The 24,508-nt window shown below is 45.7% G+C and overlaps 1 protein-coding gene across 11 annotated transcripts in view; it reads right to left on the reverse strand.

Annotated features, from left to right (window-relative positions):
* The window catches only part of CAST (calpastatin), a 162,848-nt gene that overhangs the window by 31,042 nt on the left and 107,298 nt on the right, over positions 1-24,508 (reverse strand). For 9 of the 11 annotated variants that reach the window (XM_029073088.1, XM_029073043.1, XM_029073051.1 and 6 more), the window contains 8 exons: positions 14,805-14,864; positions 10,708-10,773; positions 8,820-8,861; positions 8,672-8,713; positions 8,519-8,563; positions 6,980-7,045; positions 6,310-6,426; positions 1,835-1,948 (listed from right to left, as the gene is read on the reverse strand). In XM_029073088.1, coding sequence (XP_028928921.1) covers positions 1,835-1,948; positions 6,310-6,426; positions 6,980-7,045; positions 8,519-8,563; positions 8,672-8,713; positions 8,820-8,861; positions 10,708-10,773; positions 14,805-14,864 — 552 coding nt within the window. The remainder of the gene's footprint in view (positions 1-1,834; positions 1,949-6,309; positions 6,427-6,979; positions 7,046-8,518; positions 8,564-8,671; positions 8,714-8,819; positions 8,862-10,707; positions 10,774-14,804; positions 14,865-24,508) is intronic. The other 2 variants (XM_029073068.1, XM_029073080.1) reach the window with 2 other exon arrangements.

Genomic DNA, 24,508 nt, shown 5'->3' on the forward strand with positions numbered 1-24,508 from the left:
GGGCTCAGCACAGTGTCCTGCATACAACAGGTACATAGTAAATACCACTGAAAGACTGAAGTGCGGTACTTTTAAAGTGAGTATCCTTTCTATTCGCTTTCCACAAAAAGGCAGGTTTTCTCTGCCTTTTAGCTGGAGGCCAATTCTTTTTCATTACACTTCTCTCTACCCATGCCATGGAGCTGTTCTCCAGTGACCAATTCTTTTTGATAAAAATGTTCCCCTTCCTAAACCATGTAGCTGATCTCGACAGAGCAATTCTTTTTCATAAAGTTTCTCCTTACCCCTACCACGTAGCTGTTCTGAGTGACTAAATGTCAGTTTCTGGCAGTCTGGGGATAAGAGCATTAATAACGTTGGTCTTTGTTAAGCGCTTACTATGTGCCAAGCACTGTTCTAAGCACTGGGTTTGAGCAGCCTTAGATTGAATATTTCCACCCTGCAAATACAGGCAGGAGCCAAATTACAGGTTGGTCTTCACAGAACATGGAACTTGCCTAAAGGTTTTCAGGGGATAGCTTCTGTTTGTTGTTTTTTGTAAGGTATTGGTTAAGTGCTTCCTATGTGCCAGGCACTGTACTAAGCGCTGGGGTGGATACAAGCTAATCAGGTTGGACACAGTCCATGTTCTGCATGGGCCTCACAGTCTTAATCCCCATTGTACAGATGAAGGAACTGAGGCACAGTGAAGTGACTTGCCCAAGGTCACACAGCAGACACGTGGCAGAGTGGGATTAGATACCTGTGCCCAGAAGGGCCACCCACCCCATGATGGCAATATCCCCATAGATATCTGAGGTGGAGCCCACAAGATCACTCCAGGTGTCTTCTCAGCCTGAGGGGAAACAATTCTTGTCAGACACAAAATGGTGGCTTTCAATCAATCACTGGTATTTACTGAGCTCTTACTGTGTGCAGACCATTGATTCAAGTGCTCGGGAAGCTACAACAGAGTTGGTAATCGCGATCCCTGCTCTCAAGTAGCTTAAACTCTACAGGGGGAGACGGACATTAAAATGGATTACATATAACGAAATAGTAGAGCATGTGCTGTGGGGCTGGGGTTAGTATCAAGGTGCTTAAAGGGTACACGGAGAAGCAGCGTGGCTCAGTGGAAAGAGCACGGGCTTGGGAGTCAGATGTCATGGGTTCGAATCCCGGCTCGGCCACTTGTCAGCTGTGTGACCGTGGGCAAGTCATTTCACTTCTCTGTGCCTCGGTTCCCTCATCTGTAAAATGGGGATGAAGACTGTGAGCCTCACGTGGGACAACCTGATTACCCTGTATCTACCCCAGCGCTTAGAACAGTGCTCTGCACATGTAAGCGCTTATCAAATACCAACAAAAAAATAAAATACACGGCCAAATACATAATCTATGCAGAGGAAAGGGTGGATAGGGGAAATGAGGGACTTAGGGAAGGTCTCTTGAATGAGATGTGATTTTCGGAGGGTTTTGAAGGTGGGGAGAGCGGAGGACTGTCAGATGGAAGGGAGGAAATTCCAGGCCAATGGGAAGAAGTGGGCAAGGGGTCAATGGTGGGATAGATGAGAGCGCACATAAGGAGTAGGTTAATGAGGATTTCTGACATTTCATTAGTCCATAAGCTGCTTGAGGGTAGGGACCGTACTGTTCTTACCCAAGCGCTTAGAACAGTGCTGGGCACACGTTAAGCACTCCATAAATACCAGTGATCGACTGATTGGTTAGGTCTTTGCAATTTATCTCTGTGCATTTAAGCCCCTGGCCCTTTTCCCCACTGTCCCCGGAGCTTCAAGGGCCAAGCGGGTGGCTGGGTGGGCAGGTGTTGAGGCCAGAGGGCAGGCAGCTCTACCTCCTCGCTCGGACTGCCCGTGGCCGCCACCACCGAACCAGTGGCAGCAGCACCGGCGGCAGCACCGGCAGCAGCACCGGCAGCAGCAACGGCAGATTTGCTTCCAGATTTCGACTAAAGAGGGAGACAAAAGACGGGGAAAAAAATGGAAAAGCAGCTTTAAAGGTGGAGGTCAGAAGGAAAACTGCTCTCAGCCTGAAAGGGTCAGAAACCTCCCCCTTGTCCCTGATTAATAACAACAGTAACAATAATGATAATGATGATGGTCTCTGCAGATACAAGATAACCCGGTTTGGACCCAGTTCATGTCCCACATGGGACTCACAGTCTTAATCTCTATTTTACAGGTGAGGTAACAGACACAGAAAAGTGAAGTGACTTGCCCAGGATCACACAGTAGACAAGGCGAAGAGCCAGGAATAAGATCTAGAGAAGCAGCGTGGCTTAGTGGAAAGAGCACGGGCTTGGGAGTCGGAGATCATGGGTTCTAATCCCAGTTCCGCCACTTATCAGCTGTGTCACTTTGGGCAAGTCACTTAAGTTCGCTGGGCCTCGGTTACCTCATCTGTAAAATGGGTATTAAGACCGTGAGCCCCTTGTGGGACAACTTGATTACCTTCTATCTCCCCCCAGAGCTTAGAACAGTGCTTGGCACAAATGCTATCACTATTATTATTATTATTACCCAGGTCCTTCCAACTCCCAGGTCCATGCTCTATCCACTAGGCCACACTGCCTCTCAATCAATCACTCATATTTATTGAATGTTTACCGTGTGCAGGGGAATTTTACTGGGCTTTAGACACTTTCACTGTCCACATTGAGCTTACATCCACTATCACAACCTCAACAAGCATTTAATAAACTCGTGCCAGACCATAGAAAACATTAGACAGTATGGCCTAGTGGAGAGAGCACAAGGCTGGGAGGAAAGAGAACCTGGGTTCTAATCCCAGGTCCGCCACTTGTCTGCTGTGTGACCTTGGGTAAGCCACAACTTCTCTGTGCTTCAGTTACCTCATCTGTAAAATGGGGATTAAGACTGTAAGCCCTGTGAGGGACGGGACTGTGTCCAACCCAAATACCTTATATCTGCCCCAGAGTTTAGTGCCTGGCACATAGTAAGTACTTAAATACCACAATTATTAGCATTATTATTATTCGGTCTTCTGTGGTCTCTTCTGTCTAATAATGTTGGTATTTGTTAAGCGCTTACTATGTGCACAGCACTGTCCTAAGCGCTGGGGGAGATCCAAAGTCATCAGGTTGTCCCACGTGAGGCTCACAGTTAATTCCCATTTTACAGATGAGGTAACTAAGGCACAGAGAAGTGAAGTGACTTGTCCACAGTCACACAGCTGACAAGTGATAGAGCTGGGATTCGAATCCATGACCTCTGACTCCCAAGCCCGTGCTCTTTCCACTGAGCCACGCTGCTTCTCAATAAATTGTTCCCTGACCGGGAATCGAACCCGGGCCGTGGCGGTGAGAGCGCCGAATCCTAACCACTAGACCACCTTTCCTTAGAGAAGCATTCAATCAATGGTATTTATTGACTGCTTACTGTGTGCAGAGTACTGTACTAAATGCTCGGAAGAGTACAATGTTATCGAGCTTGTAGACACGTTCCCTGCCCACAAGGAGTTTACAGATTCAGATGTTAATATAAAAGCCACTGATAAGAAGCAGCATGGCCTAGTGAAAAGGACACAGATCTGGGAAACAGAGGACTTGGGTTGTTAACCCAGCTCTGCTACTTGTCTGATGGGGGAGTCAAGTCACATCACTTCTCTGTGCCTCAGTTTCCTCATCTGTGAAATGGGGATTAAATAGCTGCTTTCTGTCCCCCTGCTAGGCTGCAACCCCAATATGGGACAGGGACCATGTCCAGCCAGATTTGCTGCATCTACCCCAGAGCTCAGTACATCGTAAGCCCTCAATAAACACCGTCAGAAGAGACAGCTGTAGACCAGCAGGCTATTTCCATTTTCCTTATAATAATAATAATGGCATATATTAAACACTTACTTTGTTCCAGGACTTGTTCTAAGTGCTGGGGTGAATACAAACAAATCAGGTTGGACACAGTCCCTGTCCAATGTTGGAGCTCACAGTCTCAATCCCCATTTTGCAGATGGGGTCACTGAGGCCCAGAGAAGTGAAGTAACTTGTCCAAGGTCACTCAGCAGACAAGTGGGGGAGCCGGAATTGGAACCCATGACCTTCTGACTCCCAGGTCAGTGCTCTAGCCACTACACCACGATGCTTCTCTGCTTTGCTCTCCTCTTCTCTGTCATGGCATTTCCTTTTCCACACAACTTCTGATACTTTCCCATTCCTCTCTCCATCCTGCCACAAATTTTCTCTCTACCCCCTGCCCAATGGTGATTTGGGCATGAAGAATGAGCCGTAGAAGGCCTGCCCGTGCCCAGGACGGGGAAGGGAGTTCCTAGGGCTAGAGAGGACCTGACCATGTCTTGGGTCACTCCAAGGACAAAGCAAGAGTGACTGTGTCACAAGCACTGTGCTTTGAGGACAGACAGGTTAGTCTTCCCCGCTGCTGGGCAATGGGAAGAGGAGCAGGCCATATAGGGAAGGAATGCACTCAAGTCTTGGGGTTAAGATCTCACCAGTCAGCTCTTTTGTCACCCTCTAAGCGGAAATTCACTCTGCTGCCTGAATGATTTTTCTACAAAAATGTGTAGTCCATGATTCCCCACTCCTAAGAATCTCTGGTGGTTGCCCATCCACCTCTGCATCAAATAGAAATTCCTTGCCACTGGTTTTATAGGACTCAATCAGCTTGCCCTCTCTTGCCTCACCTCTCTGCTCTCCTACTATTCATTCATTCAATAGTATTTATTGAGCGCTTACTATGTGCAGAGCACTGTACTAAGCGCTTGGAATGTACAAATCGGTAACAGATAGAGACAGTCCCTGCCCTTTGATGGGCTTACGGTCTAATCGGGGGAGACGGACGGACAAGGACAATAGCAATAAATACAACCAAGAATAGAATCAATAGAATCCTACTACAACCCAACCCGCACCGTTTGCTCCTCTAGTGCCAACTTACTCACTGTCTTTCTCTCTGCCGAACTCTTGCCCAATTCCTGACTCTGGCCTGGAATGCCCTCCCTCTTCATATCTGACAATCACTCTCCCCACCTTCAAAGCCTTATTTGAAGGCATATTTTCTGAAAGAGGGCTTCCGTGACTAGGCCCTCATTTCCTCCTCCCTACTGCATCACCCTTTTTTTTTTTGTGATATTTACTAAGTGCTTACTATGTGCCAGGTTCTGTTCTAAGTGCTGGGGTAGAAACAAAGCATTCCATTTGGACAGTCTTAATCCCCATTTTGTTGGATTTTCACCCTTTATTCACCCCTCCCTCGACCCCACAGCACTTACGTACACCTCCGTAATTTATATTAACGTCTGTCTCCCCCTCTAGACTGTGAGCTCATTGTTGTCAGACGAAGTGTTTACAAATTCTGTCATATTGTACTCTCCTGAGTACTTAGTAAAGTGCTCTTCAGATAGTAAGAGCTCAATAAATACGAGTGATTGAGTGAAATTAAGAAGCCTCAGAGAGGTCACATGGGAGGTGGGGCATGGGAGAGCTCAGCTTTCTCCCCCACGCACACACACACATTCCCCCCGCCACCCTCCCTAAGAAAAGATTAATGCACATCAGCACTTCTCCCACCTCATGAACACAAGGGAGCTAAAAGATGTTTTGTCATGAGGCCTAAAATGCCCAGCCCAGCCCTCCTGGGCACCAGGCCTAGACTTTGGTCTGGATCTCATGCTTCACCAATTCTCTGAGGGACCCAATTTACTAATTCCCTTAGTTGTTTATACTGGATTCGTCTCCCCACGTCTACCTGGACAGGTACAGAGCTAATGATGAGGGCAGAGTCCTGTTGGCTCCTGCCCTGGGATATGAGGGGTTTGGTTGGGACATTCCCATTGGTCTTTCTTCCCCACTCAAGTTCCATGCATGCAACAAGGCCACTCCTGAATGGAAAAGGGTGGCAGAACTCGCCACGGAAGATTTGACAGAGTTTCAATGCAGAGTTGGGGCCCAATAATAATAATAACCACAATTGTGGTATTTGTTAAGCACTTACTATGTACCAGGCATTGTGCTAAGCACTGGGGTGGATACAAGCAAATCAGATTGGACAGAGTCCCTGTCCCCCATGGTGCTCACAGTCTTAATCCTCATTTGACAGATGTGGTAACTGAGGCACAGATAAGTGAAGTGACTTTCCCAAGGTCATAAAGCAGACCAGCGGCAAAGTCAGGGTCAGAACCCAGGACCTTCCGATTCCCAAGCCCATGCTCTATCCGCTAGGCCATGAGACTTGTCTACTCTGAAAAGCAGATGTGAGATTGGGGAGTAGGGGTTATCAGTGATGCATTTCCTGATTACAGACCCAAATTTCCTGGCCCCTGGTTAGACCATTTTACCTTTGGTTCTTCAGTCTGTTTCTCTGGAGTCAATTGTTCAGTTGCTTTGACGACTGCTTTTCCAGTGGGAGTGGTCTTACTCCCACTGTCCGATGGCTCTTTGTGGGGGCTTTTTTGCTGAAAAAATTAATAATAATAATTATTACTATGGTATTTTTTAAACGCTTACTATGTGCCAGGCACTATACTAAGCACTAAGCTGTATATAAATCGGGTTGGACACAGTCCCTGACCCACTTGGGGGTTCACAATCTCAATCTCCATTTACGGATGAGGTAACTGAGGCACAGAGAAGTGAAGTGACTTGCCCAAGCTCATATAGCAGACAAGTGGTGGAGCCGGGATTGGGGTACTTATTAAGCACTGTACAAAGTGTTGAGGTAAATGCAAAATAATCGGGTCCCACACGGAGCTCGCAGTCTAAATAGGAGGGAGAACAATTACTGAAGCCCCATTTTGCAAATGAGGGAACTGAAACACAGAGAAGTTAAAATGAATTACCCAAAGTGTTACAGCAACCAAGTGGTGGAGCTGGGATTAGAACCCAGTCCTCTGATTCCCAGACCCGTGACACATCGCTTCTCTTAAACAGAATGATTTATTGCTATCTCCAATCAAGCTTTAGCGGTTAACATTTTTAAACTTGTGGTTAAAAAATAGATTAATTTACCTCTGTGTGCTCCTTTGGTTTTTCTTTTGATGTCTGTTTTGCATGAGAATCAGTGAGCTGCAGATCCTTTTAAGAGACAGAGGAAATGTTTAGTCTGAAATCCTTATCACTGATACTGAAAAAGCTCAAGAACGAAGACCAATGGGTTGAATCTGTCGGAAGGAGGTCAATCAAGTACTCAAATTCAGCCTGTAACTATTACAGCACGAAAAGTTGTCCTCATGGCCTTTAATTCAATGAAATTCGCTAGATCATAAGCTTCTTGAAGACAAAGGACAGTGTCTAATTCTACTAATGCCTCCATGTACAAGTCTCTGTAGAGAGTAGGTTATTAATAAATACTAATAATGATGAAAGAATTCCATAGCTCTTTATATTTCCAAATGTGCTCTCACTACCAAGAAATGACAGTACCTTGAATTTTTATGGTACTTGTAAATTTTCCGAAGGCTTTACCCTCAGTTCTATTTTGAGCTAATAAGATCAGACACAGTCTCTGTCCCCCATGGGGTTCACAGTCTAGGGGTAGAGAAAATAGGTATTTTTCCCCTCGTATTTACGGTTGAAGAAACTAAGGCACAGAGATTAGTGATTTGCCTAAGGTCACACAGCAAGTAAGTGGCACCCTAGGATTAGACCCCAGTGGGGCTCCTAACTCTCATGCTCTTTCCATGAGACCACGCTGCTCCTTGGGGTTGGTGACAGACATGTAAAAAGCGATGAAACCCTAAAAAACACACAACCACAAAAGGTAAGGACAATGTGCTTGGAGCAATATAATACTGTAGTTAGAGGAGCACAGTTTTGGGTTTCTTAAGGATCAGAATCCAACAGTCTTAAGGTCATAGCTGCAGCCAAGGCCCGACGTACTCAAGGATGCGACACTATCATACCTCTGTTTCATCCCCATTTTTCCCAAGCAGGTGTAGGGCATGATAGGAAATCCCGAGGAGGTGGGGAACAGACACAGCAAATGAAATGCACACAATTTTGATAGGCCTTCATTCACGCATTAAATTGTATTTATTGAGCACTTCCTCTGTGCAGAGCACAGTAGTAAGCGCTTGAGAGAGTACAGTGGAACAATAAACAGACACATTCCCTGCCCACATGAGCTTACAGTCTAGAGGGGATAAAGGTATTTGTTGAGCACTTACTGTGTGCCAGGCATTATATGAGGTGCTGAGGTGGATACAAGCAAATAGGGTTGAACACAGTTCCTTTCCCACAAGGTGCTCACAGATTCAATCCCCATTTTACAGATGAAGTAACTGAGGCTCAGAGAAGTGAAATGACTTGCCCAAGGTTACATAGCAGACAAATCACAGACCAGGGATTAGAACACACACTCCCAGGTCTGTGTTTTATATGCCTTATTCCATACCATCACAATTAAGAGGTTAATTCTGAAAGGAGTTATCTGATAAAAAATCTTAAGGTCTAAGAAAGCTTGATCAGATCCAATTTTGAGCTTGGCTCCACCCTCATTATTGTACGGTACCATGGAGGAAAGATGACAAATTAAAATGGGAGTCAAACCTTGGATGGCGGTGGTGTTTTTTCCTCCGGTTCTGTTTTTGCAGCCTAAATCAGATCAATGGAGAAGTTAATACCAAATGCTTGCACCAGCTATCACGGATTGTATTCAGCTAAGGTTGGCGAAAATATAACAAATAAAAATAAGCCTCTTACTTTGGATGACTGTGGTGTTTTCTCTGGTTCTGTTTTTACGACCTAAATCAGATGAATGGAGAAGTTAATACCAAATGCTTGGGTGAGAAACTGTGTATTTTATTCAGTTAAAGTTCGCGAAAATAAGACCTATAAAAATAAGCCTTACTTTGGATGACTGGGGTGTTTTCTCTGGCTCAATTTTTGCACCCTAAACCAAAAATTAATGGAAAAATTAATAAAAAATAGCTTGCATAAGATTCCATAAATTTTATTTGGTTTTAAATGTTAAAATATGACAATCAAAATCGGACCTCTCCTTATGTGATAAAAATATAATAATAATAATAATGTTGGTATTTGTTAAGCGCGTACTATGTGCAGAGCACTGTTCTAAGCGCTGGGGGAGATACAGGGTCATCAGGTTGTCCCACGTGAGGCTCACAGTTAATCCCCATTTTACAGATGAGGTAACTGAGGCACAGAGAAGTTAAGTGACTTGCCCACAGTCACACAGCTGACGAGTGGCAGAGCTGGGATTCGAACTCATGACCTCTGACTCCCAAGCCCAGGCTCTTTCCACTAAGCCACGCTGCTTCTCTATATGCAACTTATATCAGTACGTGACAAATAGCATTTTCAAATTCTACAAGAATAAGATTGCAGTCAAGGTAAAATACGGGGCAGAAAAAATGTAATTGTCCCAAGTGGAAGTTTTTGCTAAGTTCCCTACTATGTAAGCTGCAAGAGGCAGCAGACAATCTTGTTCTATTCCCCCAAGGAATATTTTTTCAAAGTATAAAAATGAGAGCACTCCACCTGGGAATCCCAGATGTATTTTCCCAAATGGGAACCGCACAATAATTGTGCTACATGTTAAGTACTTTCTATGTGCCAACACTAAGTGCTAGGGTATAAACAATACTAGCTGTAGCCCAGGGGGTAACTTTCTGTAGTGGGAATGGACCTCGGAGTGCCTATTTCAAGGTCCACATTAAAAGCGTGCTAGTCGCAGACCAAGCCGGTGGAAGGCTTTGGGGTGAAATGGAACCCAGAGCCTTCCCCGTGCTCTCAGGTTCAAAGGTGCCACCTCCCAATCTTCCCGGGAGTAACCGGTCTCCCCTGGTTCAGCAAACCTCCGTTATCCTTCAATCCACAGGGGATCTCCATAGAATAGAGCAGGGATGAGGAACAGGGTGCCAGGAATTGCTCCTAGTGGCTTCCCTCATAACCATGGGGCCTGCCCCATGGTCTTCCGAGGAGTTCCAGTGGCGGGGGGCTCTGGAGAAACAAGACCGAGCAAAAACTACCCTTCTTTAATCCTATCGTTCCTGAGCTCCTAGGCTTCTTCCCCAGAATCCTTCGCAAGGCGCTCCCAGTTCTGTCCTAAGGTTCGCTCGGAGGCTCCGTCGTCCATCTCGTTAAAGTCTGGCAGCTCATCCTTCCGACCTTGGGAGGCTGGGACCGGATGGAAATGGAACCGGGTGGCCCTCCTGTCAGAAATAGACTCGCTCCCTGGTTTGCAGCTGGGCTTTTAAACACTAATAATAATAATAATTGTGGTATTTAAGCGCTTACTCTGTTCCAGGCACTGTTCTAAGCAGTGGGATAGATACAAGATAATCAAGTTGGACACAGTCCCTGTCCCACATGGGGCTCCCAGTCTTAATCCCCATTTTACAGATGAGGGAACTGAGGCCCAGAGAAGTGAAGTGACTTGCCCAAGGTCACACAGCAGACGCGTGGCAGAGCCGGGATTAGAACCCAGGTCTTTCTGACTCCCAGGCCCATGCTCTGACCATTAGGCCATGCTGCTTCTCTGAGGCGGAAGGATGGCTTGAGGGTGCACGAAGCTGAGATGGTGCTGAGCAAATGAGGTTACGGGAAAGGCACCCGGGCTGTATGGGTCACAGAAGGCGGGGGTCGGGGGGGAAGGGGTCGGCGGATCTGTGGATGGCACATGCTGAGCAACTGGAGGGCTCTGTAATGAACGCACAGGGGCGGGCGTGACTGCGGAGGCACAGAGAGCTGCACAGAGACAGTGAACCACGTATCACCTGAGTTTTGTTTCTCTTCTTGCCGTGGGCCTGTGATCCGCCGGTTTTTTTACGGCTCGGAGAAGCCTGATGTTAAAGTACAGAACTCAGTCGTGGTACCGGATGCCCCGAGAGGCAAGGCCCGACGACAGTAAACAACCGGCGCCAGGCCGCGCAAATGACAACTCCATCATAAGCCACTACAGGTCACGTTAGCACAACAGAAAGAAATGGCTCGGGGTCTTCCCGTTTGACCCCCTGAGAACTTGCATCAGAAAGAATCTTAAAACCCTTCTTCTGTTAGTCAATTCGCCATCAGTTAATAATAACAACAGTGCCAATGTGCCAAGCACCGTTCTAAGCGCTGAGGTAGATAGAAGGTAATCGGGTCAGACACAGTCACTGTTCCATATGGGGCTCAGAGTCTTAATCCCATTTTACAGATGAGGAAACTGAAGCCCAGAGAAGTGAGTGGCTTGCCAAGGTCATAAAACAGACATGCGGCAGAGTCGGCATTATAACCCAGGTCCTCTGACTTCTGGACCCATGATTTTTCCATTAGTCTATGAAATCTGACTTCATAAACTTAACCATAGTGAGATAATTATTATTATTACAGCATTCATTAAGTCATTACTATGGGGTAAGCACAGAGCTAAACACGGGGGTAGGCATAAGGTTGTCAGGTCGGACTGATCCTCGTATCCCGCGGGGCTCACAATCCAATGGGCAGGGAGAACTGATAGCTCACCCTTATTTTACTCATGAGGAAATTGGGACACAGAGACATATCCAAGGTCACACACGAGGCTGGGGTGGAGCCAGGATTAGAACCCAGGTATCCCCACTTCTAATCTCCTGAGAGAGAGAAGGGATCTAAAACAGGGTGGCCTAGGGGAAAAAGCATGAGACTGGGAGTCAGGAGACATGGGTTCTCATCCTGGCTCTTCCACTTGCCTCTGTGACTGGACAAGTTACTTAACTTCTCTGCCTCAGTTTCCTCATCTCTAAAAAAGGAGATTAAATGCCTGTTCTCTCTCCCCCTTAGACCATGAGCCATGGGACTGTGTCCGATCTGACTGTATTAACTCTACCCCAGCACTTGGCCCCATAGTAAGTGATTATTATTATTATAATCACTATTATCATTATTAACATTAATAATGGTTTCTGTTATTACCTAGAGGTCATTGTTAGCTATTTGGCTATTTTGTTTGGATCATTTTATTCACATTTGTGCACTAAGCTTCAGGGGCTGCTTATACACCAGAACAATAGATCTGGTCATAATTACAATGATGATAATAGTGATGATTATGGTAATAACAATAATAATAATGATAGGCTTCGTTAAGTGGTTACTATGTGCCAAGCACTGTTCTGTGCTCTGAGGTAGGTACCAGGTAACCAGGTTGTCCCACAGGGGGTTCACAGTCTTAATCCCCATTTTAAACTGAGGAACTGAGGCACAGAGAAGTAAAGTGATTTGCCCAAAGTCACACAGCTGACAAGTGGCGGAGCCAGGATTAGACGTCACGACCTCTGACTCCCAAGCCTGGGCTCTTTCCATTGAGCCATGCTATTAATCTCTCCTCCAAAGAGCAGGAGTTTTTCCAACACAGGAATGAGGCCCAGAAATTCAGGGAGACAAGGAGTTGCAGGGAGAGTGAGCTGGACTGACAATAAGTAGAAGTGTGAGAACATAAATCCCTCTATATTATAAGCTCCTTGTGTGCAGGGAACATGTTTACCAACTTCTTTTTTTAAAATGGCATTTGTTGAGCACCTATTACGTGCTGGGCACTGTTCTAAGTGCTGGGGTAGATACAAATTAGATTGGACACAGTCCATGTTCCACATGGGGCTCACACTCTTAATCCCCATTTGACAGAGGAGGTGACTGAGGCACAGAGATGTGAAGTAACTTGCCCAAGGTCATGCAGGAGACAAATGGCAGAGCCAGAATTACTGAATTTCTCCCAGGTCTGTGCTCTAACCATTAGGCTACACTGTTTCTCTACTTCTTTTATACTGCGCTCTCCCAAGCACCTAATACAGTGCTCTGCTCACTGTAAGCATTGAATAAATACCAATGTTTGATTAGCATTGTTTAAAACGATACCTCAGTAAAGCAAGGGAGCGAACAGGAGAGATTCTGTAATTCCTCAGCTCTGAAACATGGCAACTGTTGCAAAGGTTGCCTTGCTGGGACCGTTTGAAGCAGCATCTGTTGGCAAACTTCATCAGAATCAGGGAAAACACCAATTCACTGTCATCTCTGGATGACCATATCCCTGAGGATTCCAGTTGCTCCCTCCCCTCTGCTCCCGAGCCCAAGAGGTTCAGGTTGGCTTTCAATGACCTCTTAAAGAGCTCCGGTTCCACCCGGTATCAGCCTTGAAAAATCACAGTGACCTGAATATTTGGATGGTATCTGATATCATGGTTGCTGGATGGGAGCGCGAATGAGAAAATAGATTTGTTTGCTGGCTCGTTTCATCCCCTGTTAAACCTGAGAAATCCTCAGTTGTGATTTAATAATAATGATGGTATTTGTTAAGCGCTTATTATGTGCCAAGCACTGTTCTAAATGCTTCTGGAGGAAAGAGAGGAGGTCTAGATGAGCGGCGCCAAAGCCCAGATCTGTTTTCACGGGGAAAACCTTTTCAGCGGCAAAGATCCGAAATTAATGATATCTTTCTGGTTCCTTCTGTATGTCGTCATAATAATGTGTGACATTTAACAAATACCTAGTATGTGCTGTACTAAGCTCTGGGGTGGATCCAAGCAAACTGGGTCGGACAGAGTCCCTGTCCCACATGGGGCTCACAGTTACTCCCCATTTTACAGGTGAGGTAACTGAGGCACAGGGAAATAATAATGATGGTATTTGTTAAGCTCTTACTAAGTGATGAGCGCCGTTCTAAGCTCTGGGGTAGATATAAGCTAATCAGGTTGGACACAGTCCCCGTCCCACAAGGGGCTCACAGTCTTAATCCCCATTATATGGATGAGTGAATTGAGGCACAGAGGAGTGAAGGTCACACAGGAGACAAGTGGCAAAGGCAGGATTAGAACCCAGGTCCTTCTGCCTCCCAGGTCCATGCTCTATCCAATAGGCCAGGCTGCTTCTTGCATGAGGGCAATGTTTCTACACCTTTGCTTCCTGGCAGGATATGGTGTCATCCTTACCCGATGAGTTTGGTGAGGAGGTGGAGATTTTTACCTGGAGCTCAGTGCTCTCTGTACGCTGAAGGTTTAAAACATGCGCCCGTATCACAGTAGCAACAACAGCAGAGACTCAGTGTAACGGGGTGTAATCTTGGGTTCTGCTTCTGCCTGCAGTTCTTAGAACCCCTCAAACCTAAGGCAGTAGTGGAGAGCAAAGAATCCAGGTGATTCTGCAGTTTCTTCACAGATTATAGAGAATCTTAAAATTGAAGCCTGACTGTGTACTGAGTTCAAGGCCAGATGACAATCACAAGGTCAGCTGTGTGACCATGGGCAAGTCACTTAACTTCTCTGTGCCTCAGTTACCTCATCTGTAAAATGAGCATGAAGACTGTGAGCCCCACGTGGGACAACCCGATTTCCCTGTGTCTACCCCAGCGCTTAGAACAGTGCTCTGCACATAGTAAGCGCTTAACAAATACCAACATTAACATTATTAAGGTCCTCAGGCATCAGAGAAGCCGTGTGACCTGGTGGAAAGAACATAGGCCTGGTAGTCGAGGGGCCCGGGGTCCTAATCCTGGCTCGCCACCTGCCTGCAGTAAAACCTTGGACAGGTCATTTCACTGGGCTCCAGTTTCCTCATCTGTAAAATGGGGATTCAATATCTGTTTTCCCTCTTATTTAGACTGAAAGTCCCAAATGGGACAAGGACTGTGTCCAACCTGATTGTTTGATATCTATCCCATTGCTTAGTGTAGAACTTGTACAGTTATTCTTACCGTTATCATTATAAAGAGTTCATCTCTCTGTATTGCAGCCCTAGCTATTTGGAATATAAGACCGGACGACATTATGAAGTTACAGCTGTTCATTCCACACTTTTCTAAACACACCCAGCTCTGTTTAGATGTGGCTTTCTCAGTGGTCTCAGAAGATCAGCTTACCTTGGCTTCTGTGGGATTCATGGTGGGGTTTCTGGTTGGAGCGGCAGAGGATGAATGTGCCTGGAATAGAGCCAGATGAGAAAATTGAATCCCACATGCTGAACATCCCATCAGACGCTCTTCTCTTTCCACCTTGTGGTCCCTTCCCCTTCCTCTCGGGGTGCCCACAAACCGACTGTTAGCCCCAGGCTGGGAACCTTGGGGTCAGAATGATGTGCCCCGGAGGCTGTGAATGCTTCTGCTCCTATTGGAGTGGCCGTGGCATTTATTTAGCGGACCTTGTATTAGAATGAAATACCTGCTCAGCCTTCCCCTAAAACTGTGAGTCCTAAGTGGGACAAGGATTGGGTCTGACCTGTCTTGTATCTTCCCCAGTGCTTAGCTCAATGCTCAGAACATAATAAGCACTTATATACTACGATTATAATTATCACTACGTGCTTTGCCGCACAACTGGGCAGTACCACAGAATCCTGAGACCTATCTTGCCCACAAGGAACTTACATTCTAATGTTTTGGGTTTTTTCCAATGGCATTTGTTAAGTGCTTACTGTGTACCAGGCACTGTTCTAAGCGAGGATGGAGTTTACATCAGGAATCTCCAGGGAAAGCTTGTCTATTGACATGCTCTCAGTTTTTTGTTGCTCCAGATAATTCCTTGAAACACTGGTGAACAGGGAGCCACAAACAGAACTAACATTAACGATGGTATCTGCTAAGGACTTACTGTGTGCCAAACGCTGTACTAAGAGCTGGGGTTCATTCAGGTTCATCAGATTGGACAGTCCCTGTCCCACATGAGGCTCACAGCCTAAGCAGGAGGGAGAACAGGTATTGAATCCCCATTTTACAGATGAGAAAACTGAGGTACAGAGAAGTGAAATGACTCTCTTTTAAATGGCATTTGTTAAACACGATAGGCCAGGCACTGTGTTAAGCACTGGGATAAGTACAAGCTAATCAGGCTGGACACGGTCCAAGTACCACACGAAGCACACAGCTTTAATCCCCATTTTGCAGTTGAGGAAACTGAGGCAGAGAAAAGTGAAGAGACTTTCCCAAAGTCACACAGCAAGCAAGTGGTGGAGTCAGAATTAGAATCCAGGTGCTCTGAGTCCCAGGCCCGTACTCTTTCTACTAGGCTATGGGGCTTTTATTCCCGAGGAATCTCTCCTGTTTCAACAACAGCATGACAACTTCCAGTTGTGCAAAATCTTCTTTATCCATTAACTAAGTTGTACAGCAAGAACAGGACATATCAAGCTGGTTATGAACAACTCCTAGGAGATAACTGTTTCTATCTCTTCAAGATCCTAAATGTTGGGCAGCCTCAGTATTCCACAGAGGCCCAGGGGAAACATCTCAGATTCACTCACTCTAACGGCCAAACAGTCCCTGCCCCTCTGCTCTTTGCCGGCCTTTGGCAGCGGCTGTGGTATATCTCCCCTCCCCTTCTGGCTCCTTTTCTCACCCCTCCCCAAGGGCGGGCAGGCGCTCGCTCGCACTTTCTCTCTCTCTTTTTCCCTAGCTGGCTCGCTGGCTGGATTCTTGCCAACCTCAACTCTCCCCTCAGGAAGGGAGAGATCCAGCATCTGGAGAACAGGGTGAGTCATGAATCTTCTCTAGATGCTGCCTTCCCCTTCAGTTCATCAATGCCTAACACTTCTCCCAGAAGCTTCCACCTCACTTGCCTAGAAGCTGCCTGGGCTGTGGGTTGGGAGTCGTAATGCTGACTTCCCAGGTCCACCCTGGGCTCCAACATCCCAGAGAACCAAGTGAAGGGTCTCTACTCTCACCAAGAATTAAGAATAATAACAACAGTAGTATTTGTTAAGCTCATACTATGTGCCAAGCATCGCAACTAAGCACAGAGGTAGATATAGTATATGCAGATTGGATACCATCCCTGTCCCACAGGGGACTCCCAATCTAAGGGGAAGAAAAAGCAAATGTCTTATCCCCATTTTAAAGATGAGCCACTGAGGCACAGAGCAGTTAAATGACTTATCCAAAGTCACACAACTAGCAAATGGTAGAGCTGGGGAATCAGAACCCAGATCTAATAATAATAATATTAGTGATGTCTGTTAAGAGTTTACCATGTGCCAAGCACAGCTCGCTGTGGGCTGGGAACATGTTTACCAACTTTCCTTCGTTTATAAAAGGTATTTGTTTAGCGCTTCCTATGTTCTGGGCACTGTTCTAAGCGTTGGGGTAGATACACGGTAAACCCTGTCCCACACAGGGCTCACGATCTTATTTCCCATTTTTCAGATGAGATAACTGAGGCACAGAGAAGTGAAGTGACTTGCCCAAGGTCCCACAGCAGACAAGTGGCAGGCGGGGATTTAGAACCCAGGTCTTTCTGACTCCCAGGCCCATGCTCTAACCATTGAGTCACACTTCTTCCCCAGCTCTGTTATAAGGTACTCTTCCAGGCACTTAGGACAGTGTTCTGCACACAGTAAACCCTCAATAAATGATCTGCTATATGATGAGCAGATTGGACACGGTCCCAGTCCCACCTAGGGCTCCCAGTTTAAAGGGGGAAGAAAAGCAGACATTGTTACCCTTCCACTGGGTCATGCTGCTCCAGTCTTCTGGATGATCAAATCTTCCCCAACAATCTTTTTTTTGCTGCCCTTTGAACCTCAGTCTATGGCAAGGCAAAGTTTCTATCAACTGACATTAATCTAAATCAAGAACACCATCGGATACCAGCTTCTTTTGGAAATTTACTTCTTAGATACATATAATAATAATGTTGGTATTTGTTAAGCGCTTACTATGTGCCGAGCACTGTTCTAAGCGCTGGGGTAGCCACAGGGGAATCGGGTTGTCCCACGTGGGGCTCACAGTCTTAATCCCCATTTTACAGATGAGGTAACTGAGGCGCCGAGAAGTGAAGTGACTTGCCCAGAGTCCCACTGCTGACAAGTGGCCGAGCCGGGATTCGAACCCATGACCTCCGACTCCAAAGCCCGTGCTCTTTCCACTGAGCCACGCCGCTTCTCTGTGTACATACGTACACGTACGCACAATTACTTAACCATCCTTCAGGCGCTACAGACGGTTAGACCGTTTCTGGGTGCAGATGTGGTTGAGAAGATCGACGGTGAGATGTCTCATTGTTTGCATTTAAGGAAAGCTCCTTGCCACACTCATGGGTTTGTCCCATACAGGGCTTATCTGTCTTCGAACCTGCCTCGTGGCATCCTGATCTTCCTAAAGCCTCTGCTCAAAGACAGCCACCCCTCTTCCAACTGTTGTCTGCCAGGCTGGTCTTTTCACTGCAGTGGTCTCTCAGTATCCTCTGCTTGATTAGAGGAGCCCCCTTCCTAATTACTGCCTGTCTGGCTGGTCTGTCTGCTGTAGTGATCTTCCAGCATCCTCTGCTTGTGGAGAGACAGAAGCCCCTCTTCTGACTGCTGTCTGCCAAGCTGGCCTTCCTGCTATTACACATTATTTGAGGCTGTGTTTCACCCTGGCTTATATGTTCCCCCTTTCACTCCTCCAGAGAGCGGCTACTTAGGAATCCTGCAGTTGCCGGCTCTCCTCACACGCCCCGCCCAGGAGAGCCAAGTCGCTATGAGGAATGTGTTAATTCTTGTTAGCTGACTAAATTCCAGGGCCTCATCGTTGGTAAACTTGTCTTGCCACGGATGTGGAGCACAGTTCACAGACGGCGTTGCTGAAACTGCTTCACCAGCTGGATGCGTCTGAGGTAGGAAATCCATTAGCTCGAGAGAGGCATAACCACGTCTGGAAGCGGTGAGGCCTAGAGGAAAGAGCTTGGGCCTGGGAGTCAGGGAACCAGGGTTCTAATCCCAGCTCTGTCACTTCCTTGCTACGTGATCTCGGGAGAGTCATTTAACTTATCTGAGAAGCAGGGTGGCCTAGTGGATAGAGCAGGGGCCTGAGAGTCTGAAGGACCTGGGCTCTAATTCTGGCTCCACCACGTCTGCTGTGTGGCCTTCCTAATTAAGCCCTCTTTCCCCGACTCCCTCTCCCTTCTGCACCATCTATGTACTTGGATCTGTGTACCCTTCAGACACTTGGTATTCACCCCACCCTCAGCTCCATAACACTTAGGTACATAACCCTAATTTATTTTTATTGATGTCTGTCTCCCCCTCTAGTTTGTAAACTCACTGTGTGCAAGGAACGTAACTAACGACTGTCGCACTGTACTCTTCCAAGAGCTTAGTACATGCTCTGTACACAGTAAGCATTCAATCCATACCCCAGATTAGCTGTTTTGCACACAAATAGAGCTCAATAAATACCAGTGATCGATGATATTTATAGAAGGAAACATTTCATTGTTTTTCAGTCACAGTCCGCTTGCTATATTGTATTTCCCCGTCCCATAATTACCATTCCTGCAATACCTGAAATTCTCAAGCACTGCAGGTGTTTTATGAGAATGTAGACGGTTAAATCGCCTCAGTTCAGAAAGCACAGGGCAGATCTTTGCCAGATGCAGAGGGCTGACATTTTGTGACTTACGCTCAGCTATCCAGTAGCAGTGACTGACATGTATTCCCCCCAGTGACTAATTTATATCTGGTCATTTCTTACCTGACAAAAGGCACTGACCTAGGTTCTGCCCATTCCAAAGGTTAGGTCCACACCACCAACCTCTCAAATGCCAGTTTGGAAGTCTTGCTCACAGGTGGTGAGGAATAAAATAGACTGACGATGAACAATCTGGCTGGGAAATTCAAGAAGCCTACCTTTTCTGGTTCAAATCCACTTCTAATCACCTCCTTGTAATGTTCATTTTAGTGCAGATTAGACTGCAAGCTCACGGTGGGCAGGAAAAGTGTTTGTTGTAATGTTATATTGTATTCTCTCAAGCACTAGTACAATGCTCTGGCCACACTAAGTGCTTAATAAATACGATTGACTGACTACAGATCAGGAAAAAAGACCTCCTAGTCACATTTCCCATGTATGGTAAGCTATAGCCCAATCTGCTTATAATGAGCACTTAGTACAATGCAAGCCAAATAGCATTCAACAAATACCATAATTATCATTATCAGCAGATTTTCTGGACAATTCAAGCCTCCAAATCTATTGTGGGGGGAATTCCGCAGGTCATTCAAGCACAGAGGTGCTACATTTTTTTCAATAGCTTGAATTCTCTCTCAGTCCACCTAGCTTACTTCTGAGGTCCCTCCTAGTGGGAGCTGTATTACAGTGAGCTGAACAAAGCATGAGTCTTAAATAGGACAGTTTAATAATAATACTAATATTAATAATGATGGTATTTAAGTGCTTACTATGTGTCAGGCACTGTTCTAAGCGCTAGGGTAGACACAAGACACAGTCCCTGGGTTGGACACAGTCCCTGCCCCACATAGGGCTGAGTCTTAATCCCCACTTTACAGATGAGGGAACTGAGGCACAGAGAAACTAAGCAGCTTGCCCAAAGAAACACAGCAGACAAGCGGTGGAAGTGGGATTAGAACCTATGACTTTCTGACTCCCAGGCTCGTGCTCTGTCCACTACGCCATTCTGCTTTGGAAGGGAGTTTACTGGATGAGGGAAATGTAACTTTCTGGGCCATTTTTCAGACCTTAACTAAAATGAGTGTTACAGGGACAAGACCGGAAGTGGATCAAGCCAGAAAAGATGGAAGTCTTGAATTTTCCAGCTGGATTGTTTATTATGCTCATTGGAATACTTTTTATGGTATTTCTTAAGTGCTATGTGCCAGGCACTCTACTAAGCGCTGGGGTAGATACAAGGTAATGAGGTTGGACACAATCCCTATGCCACATGGGTAAAATCCCCATTTTACAGATGAGGTAACAGACACAGAGAAGTCAAGTGGCTTGCCCAAGGTCACAGAGCAGACAAGCTGCAGGAGCTGGGATTAGAATCCAGGTCCTTCCGACTCGCAGGCCCATGCTCTAACCACTAAACCATGCTGCTAATCATGGATTTCAGGCTTATCAAGCTTATCTGTGGGCAAGGTACTTGGGAGAACAAAATAGAAGTTGAAGATGCAGCTCCTGCTCTCGAAGAGCTTAGAGATGAATAGAAGAGCTTTCAGTAAATACTCCTGTCCCAGAGATGCTCTAATTTGAAATAGGCATAATAATAATAATAATGTTGGTATTTGTTAAGCGCTTACTATGTGCCAAGCACTGTTCTAAGCGCCGGGGTAGACACAGGGGAATCAGGTTGTCCCACGTGGGGCTCACAGTCTTAATCCCCATTTTACAGATGAGGAAACTGAGGCACCGAGAAGTTAAGTGACTTGCCCAAAGTCACACAGCTGACAAGTGGCCGAGCGGGATTCGAACCCATGACCTCTGACCTCTGACTCCAAAGCCCAGGCTCTTTCCACTGAGCCTCGCTACTTCATCTTTGACTGCAGTATATTGATGGGGCTAATACTCATCCCTGCAGAGGAGACTAACTATGTTAATAACCTGCCTAGATTTCTCTGGGAAATTGCCAGATTGCTGCAGGTTGGCCGCTCTTGCTTCCTTTCAATCTGGGCTGGTGCAAGCTCAGTTCTTCCGCAATGAGTGATCCCTTTACATGTTTTGGATCAAAAGTTCCTAGAGGATTAGGGAATTTTTTGGACAATTCATTTTAGACTGAAGACCCTCCCCCACCAGAAGGACACATCAAATTCCCCCTTGGATTCTCTCCCAGAGGTTAGGAATGCTCTGCAATCAACTGAACACGTTATTGAACGCTTACCGGGTGCAGAGCACTGTACTAAGCACTTGGGTGAGTACAATATAACAGAGTTGGTAGACACATTCCCTGCCCACAATGAACTTAGAGTAAGTGCTTAATAGATCTCGATGTGATATTGAAAGAAAACGTTTTGTGTATACCTGCAATGCCAATCGAGGTGTTCCTACTCTAACATGAGTTCTTCCTTAATGCGAGGCTCCTAAGGAATGTAATTCCTAGATGAACTCAGTAGAAATAATGTGGGGCTCAAAGCATTCTTTGAGCATTATCAATGGTGTTTATTGAGCGCTTGGGAGATTACAGAACAAAAGAGTTGGTAGACACATTTTCTGCCCACGACTAATTCTCAGTGTAGAGGGGACTTGTACTCAGATGACAAAATACTCACTAAATGTCACCCTGACGTTTCTCTACACCCACCCATTCTCATGGTTGCTGACAAGAACAGCCTTTGAACCAAATTACTCTGGTCTAAATGGATATTATTTTTGAATGTGCATAAAGGAACAGGTTTTGATTATGTTACCTTTCACTACTCTTGAATGCATTTTTCTTCAAGGTACCACAGATTCCTTTTTTTAAATGATTTTAAATTAAAGTATTTTTTTCCACCATCATGCCAACACTTTTCTATTTCTATTTCCCTAGAAGGAAATCTCCCCAACTTCTGCTTGTTTCTTGCAGCCCTACAGCACTCCTAGGAAGACTGAAAAACAAACTTGAGCTAATTAAATGAATTTAAAACATGCTAGGCTGGGTGCCACTTACTTGATCTAAGGAAATACCACGACAGGAAGTGTAGTGTCACTGATGCAACAACACGTGCTCAGGGCTGGAATAAATATTAAAGCGTTTCCTAGAAACGAGTACAATAGCTGAGGCTGACTCATGGCCCAAACACAGACTGGAAAGGCTTTAGATCAGTTGCACTCTCCCCTCCCTAAGTGCCAAATTCATGAGCTCCGAAGGCTGGATCATACCAAGTGGACAATCAAAGCAGCACAAGACATGGATCTGGGACAAACCAACCTTTTGGCGTGGAGCCGGCCTCTAATTATAATAATTATGCTATTTCTACAGTGCTTACTTTGTGACAAGCACTGTACTAAGCACCGGGGCAGATACAATACCATCACATCAGACACGGTCCCTGAGCCACACGGGGACTCAGTCTAAGTGGGAAGGAGAATCCCCGTTTTGCAAATGAGGGAACTGAGGCACATAGAAGTGAAATGACTTTCCCAAAGTCACATAGCAGACAAGCAGCAGAGCCTGGATTAGAATCCAGGTCCGTTCTCTTTCCACTAGGCCATGTTACTTCTGGTATTTAAAATCTAACCCTTCAGTGCTTCACTAGGACACATATACATACCCCTTGAGCACACGCCCTATGACAAATCCCACTTTTGATTATTATTTATTTATATTTATTATTATTTTTTATTATTGAGGTAACAATAGCCTCAAAAGTTGGCACAAACACGTTAAGTATGTTAAGAGATGGGGAGAGGACATGAGGAGAGAGACTAGAGACAGGCAGAAGAGAGTAGAAGAGTCTTTCCCAGAACAGGAAAGAGGGAGGAAAGACAGAGAAGGCAAAACCAAGGCTGAAGGCACTGGTGAGAGAAAAGAAATCCACAAAAACATCTGAGTCTTCACAAATCTCAGAATGGTTTGTTATAACAATACTAGTGATTATTATAATTATTATTACTGTGCCATTTATTTCAAGCACTGTGCTAAGGACTCTAAGCTCTTTGAGGACAGAAAACATGTCTTCTAACTTTAGCTCTTAGTACAGTGCTCTGAACCTAGCAAATGCTCAACAAATATTACTTACTGATTGAATAATAATAAAATTATTGTTATAATGGTGTTTAAGTACTTATGTGCCAAGCACTGTTCTAAGCACTGGGGTAGATACAAGTTAATCAGGTTGGACACAGTCCCTATCCTACATGGGGCTCACAGACTAAGTAGGAGTGAGTAGGATTCATTGGAGGTTGCATAGTGATTGCCATCTACGGCACACCCATTTTACCGGTGGAAAAATTGAAGCCCAGGGACATTTTGACTTGTCCAAAGTTAATGTTGGTATTTGTTAAGCGCTTACTATGTGCAGAGCACTGTTCTAAGCGCTGGGGTAGACACAGGGAATCAGGTTGTCCCACGTGGGGCTCACAGTCTTAATCCCCATTTTCCAGATGAGGTAACTGAGGCACAGAGAAGTTAAGTGACCTGCCCACAGTCACACAGCTGACAAGTGGCAGAGCAGGGATTCGAACTCATGACCCATGACTCCAAAGCCCATGCTCTTTCCACTAAGCCACGCTGCTTCTGTAAGTCACACTAAAGGCAAGGGGAAGACCTGGAATTCAAACCCACTGAGCCACACAGGCTCCCAGTAAAAATAAATTAATTAATAAATATTTTGTGGTTCAAAAACAATAGTAGGCCCGCACAGGGCAGAAGTGCTCTTCTTCAAAGCCTATTAATGATTCTAGTGGGGCCCCATTTGCTTTCTGCTGCCAAAACCAGAGGTTATGCGTAATGCTGAGAATTCAGGGGTTAAGGGGAAGAACAACTAGCTGTCCTTGTTGACAGCCAGAGGCACTGAGCGAATGTATCCACCAGGTCTATCTGCATGTGACCTGGCTTTCTGACATTATTTCCATTACATTCCTCTAGACCGGAAGCTCTTATGAGCAGGGAAGGTGTCTGCTAATTTCGTTGTATTGGACTCTCCCAAGCGCTTTAATTCAGTGCTCTGCACTCATTAAGCACTCAATAAGTACCATTGATTGATTGATTTTGGGCAAGTCAATTCACTCCTCTGTGGCTCAGTTTCTTCATCTGTAAAATGAAAGATCAATGCCTGTTCTCCCTTCCTCAGACTTTGAGCCACACGTGAGACAGGGACTGTGTACAATATGCATGTACCTTACCTATCCCAGTGCTTGGCACATTGTAAGCATTTAAA

This window comes from Ornithorhynchus anatinus, chromosome 1, assembly GCF_004115215.2.
Source record: "Ornithorhynchus anatinus isolate Pmale09 chromosome 1, mOrnAna1.pri.v4, whole genome shotgun sequence".
NCBI lineage: Eukaryota > Metazoa > Chordata > Mammalia > Monotremata > Ornithorhynchidae > Ornithorhynchus > Ornithorhynchus anatinus.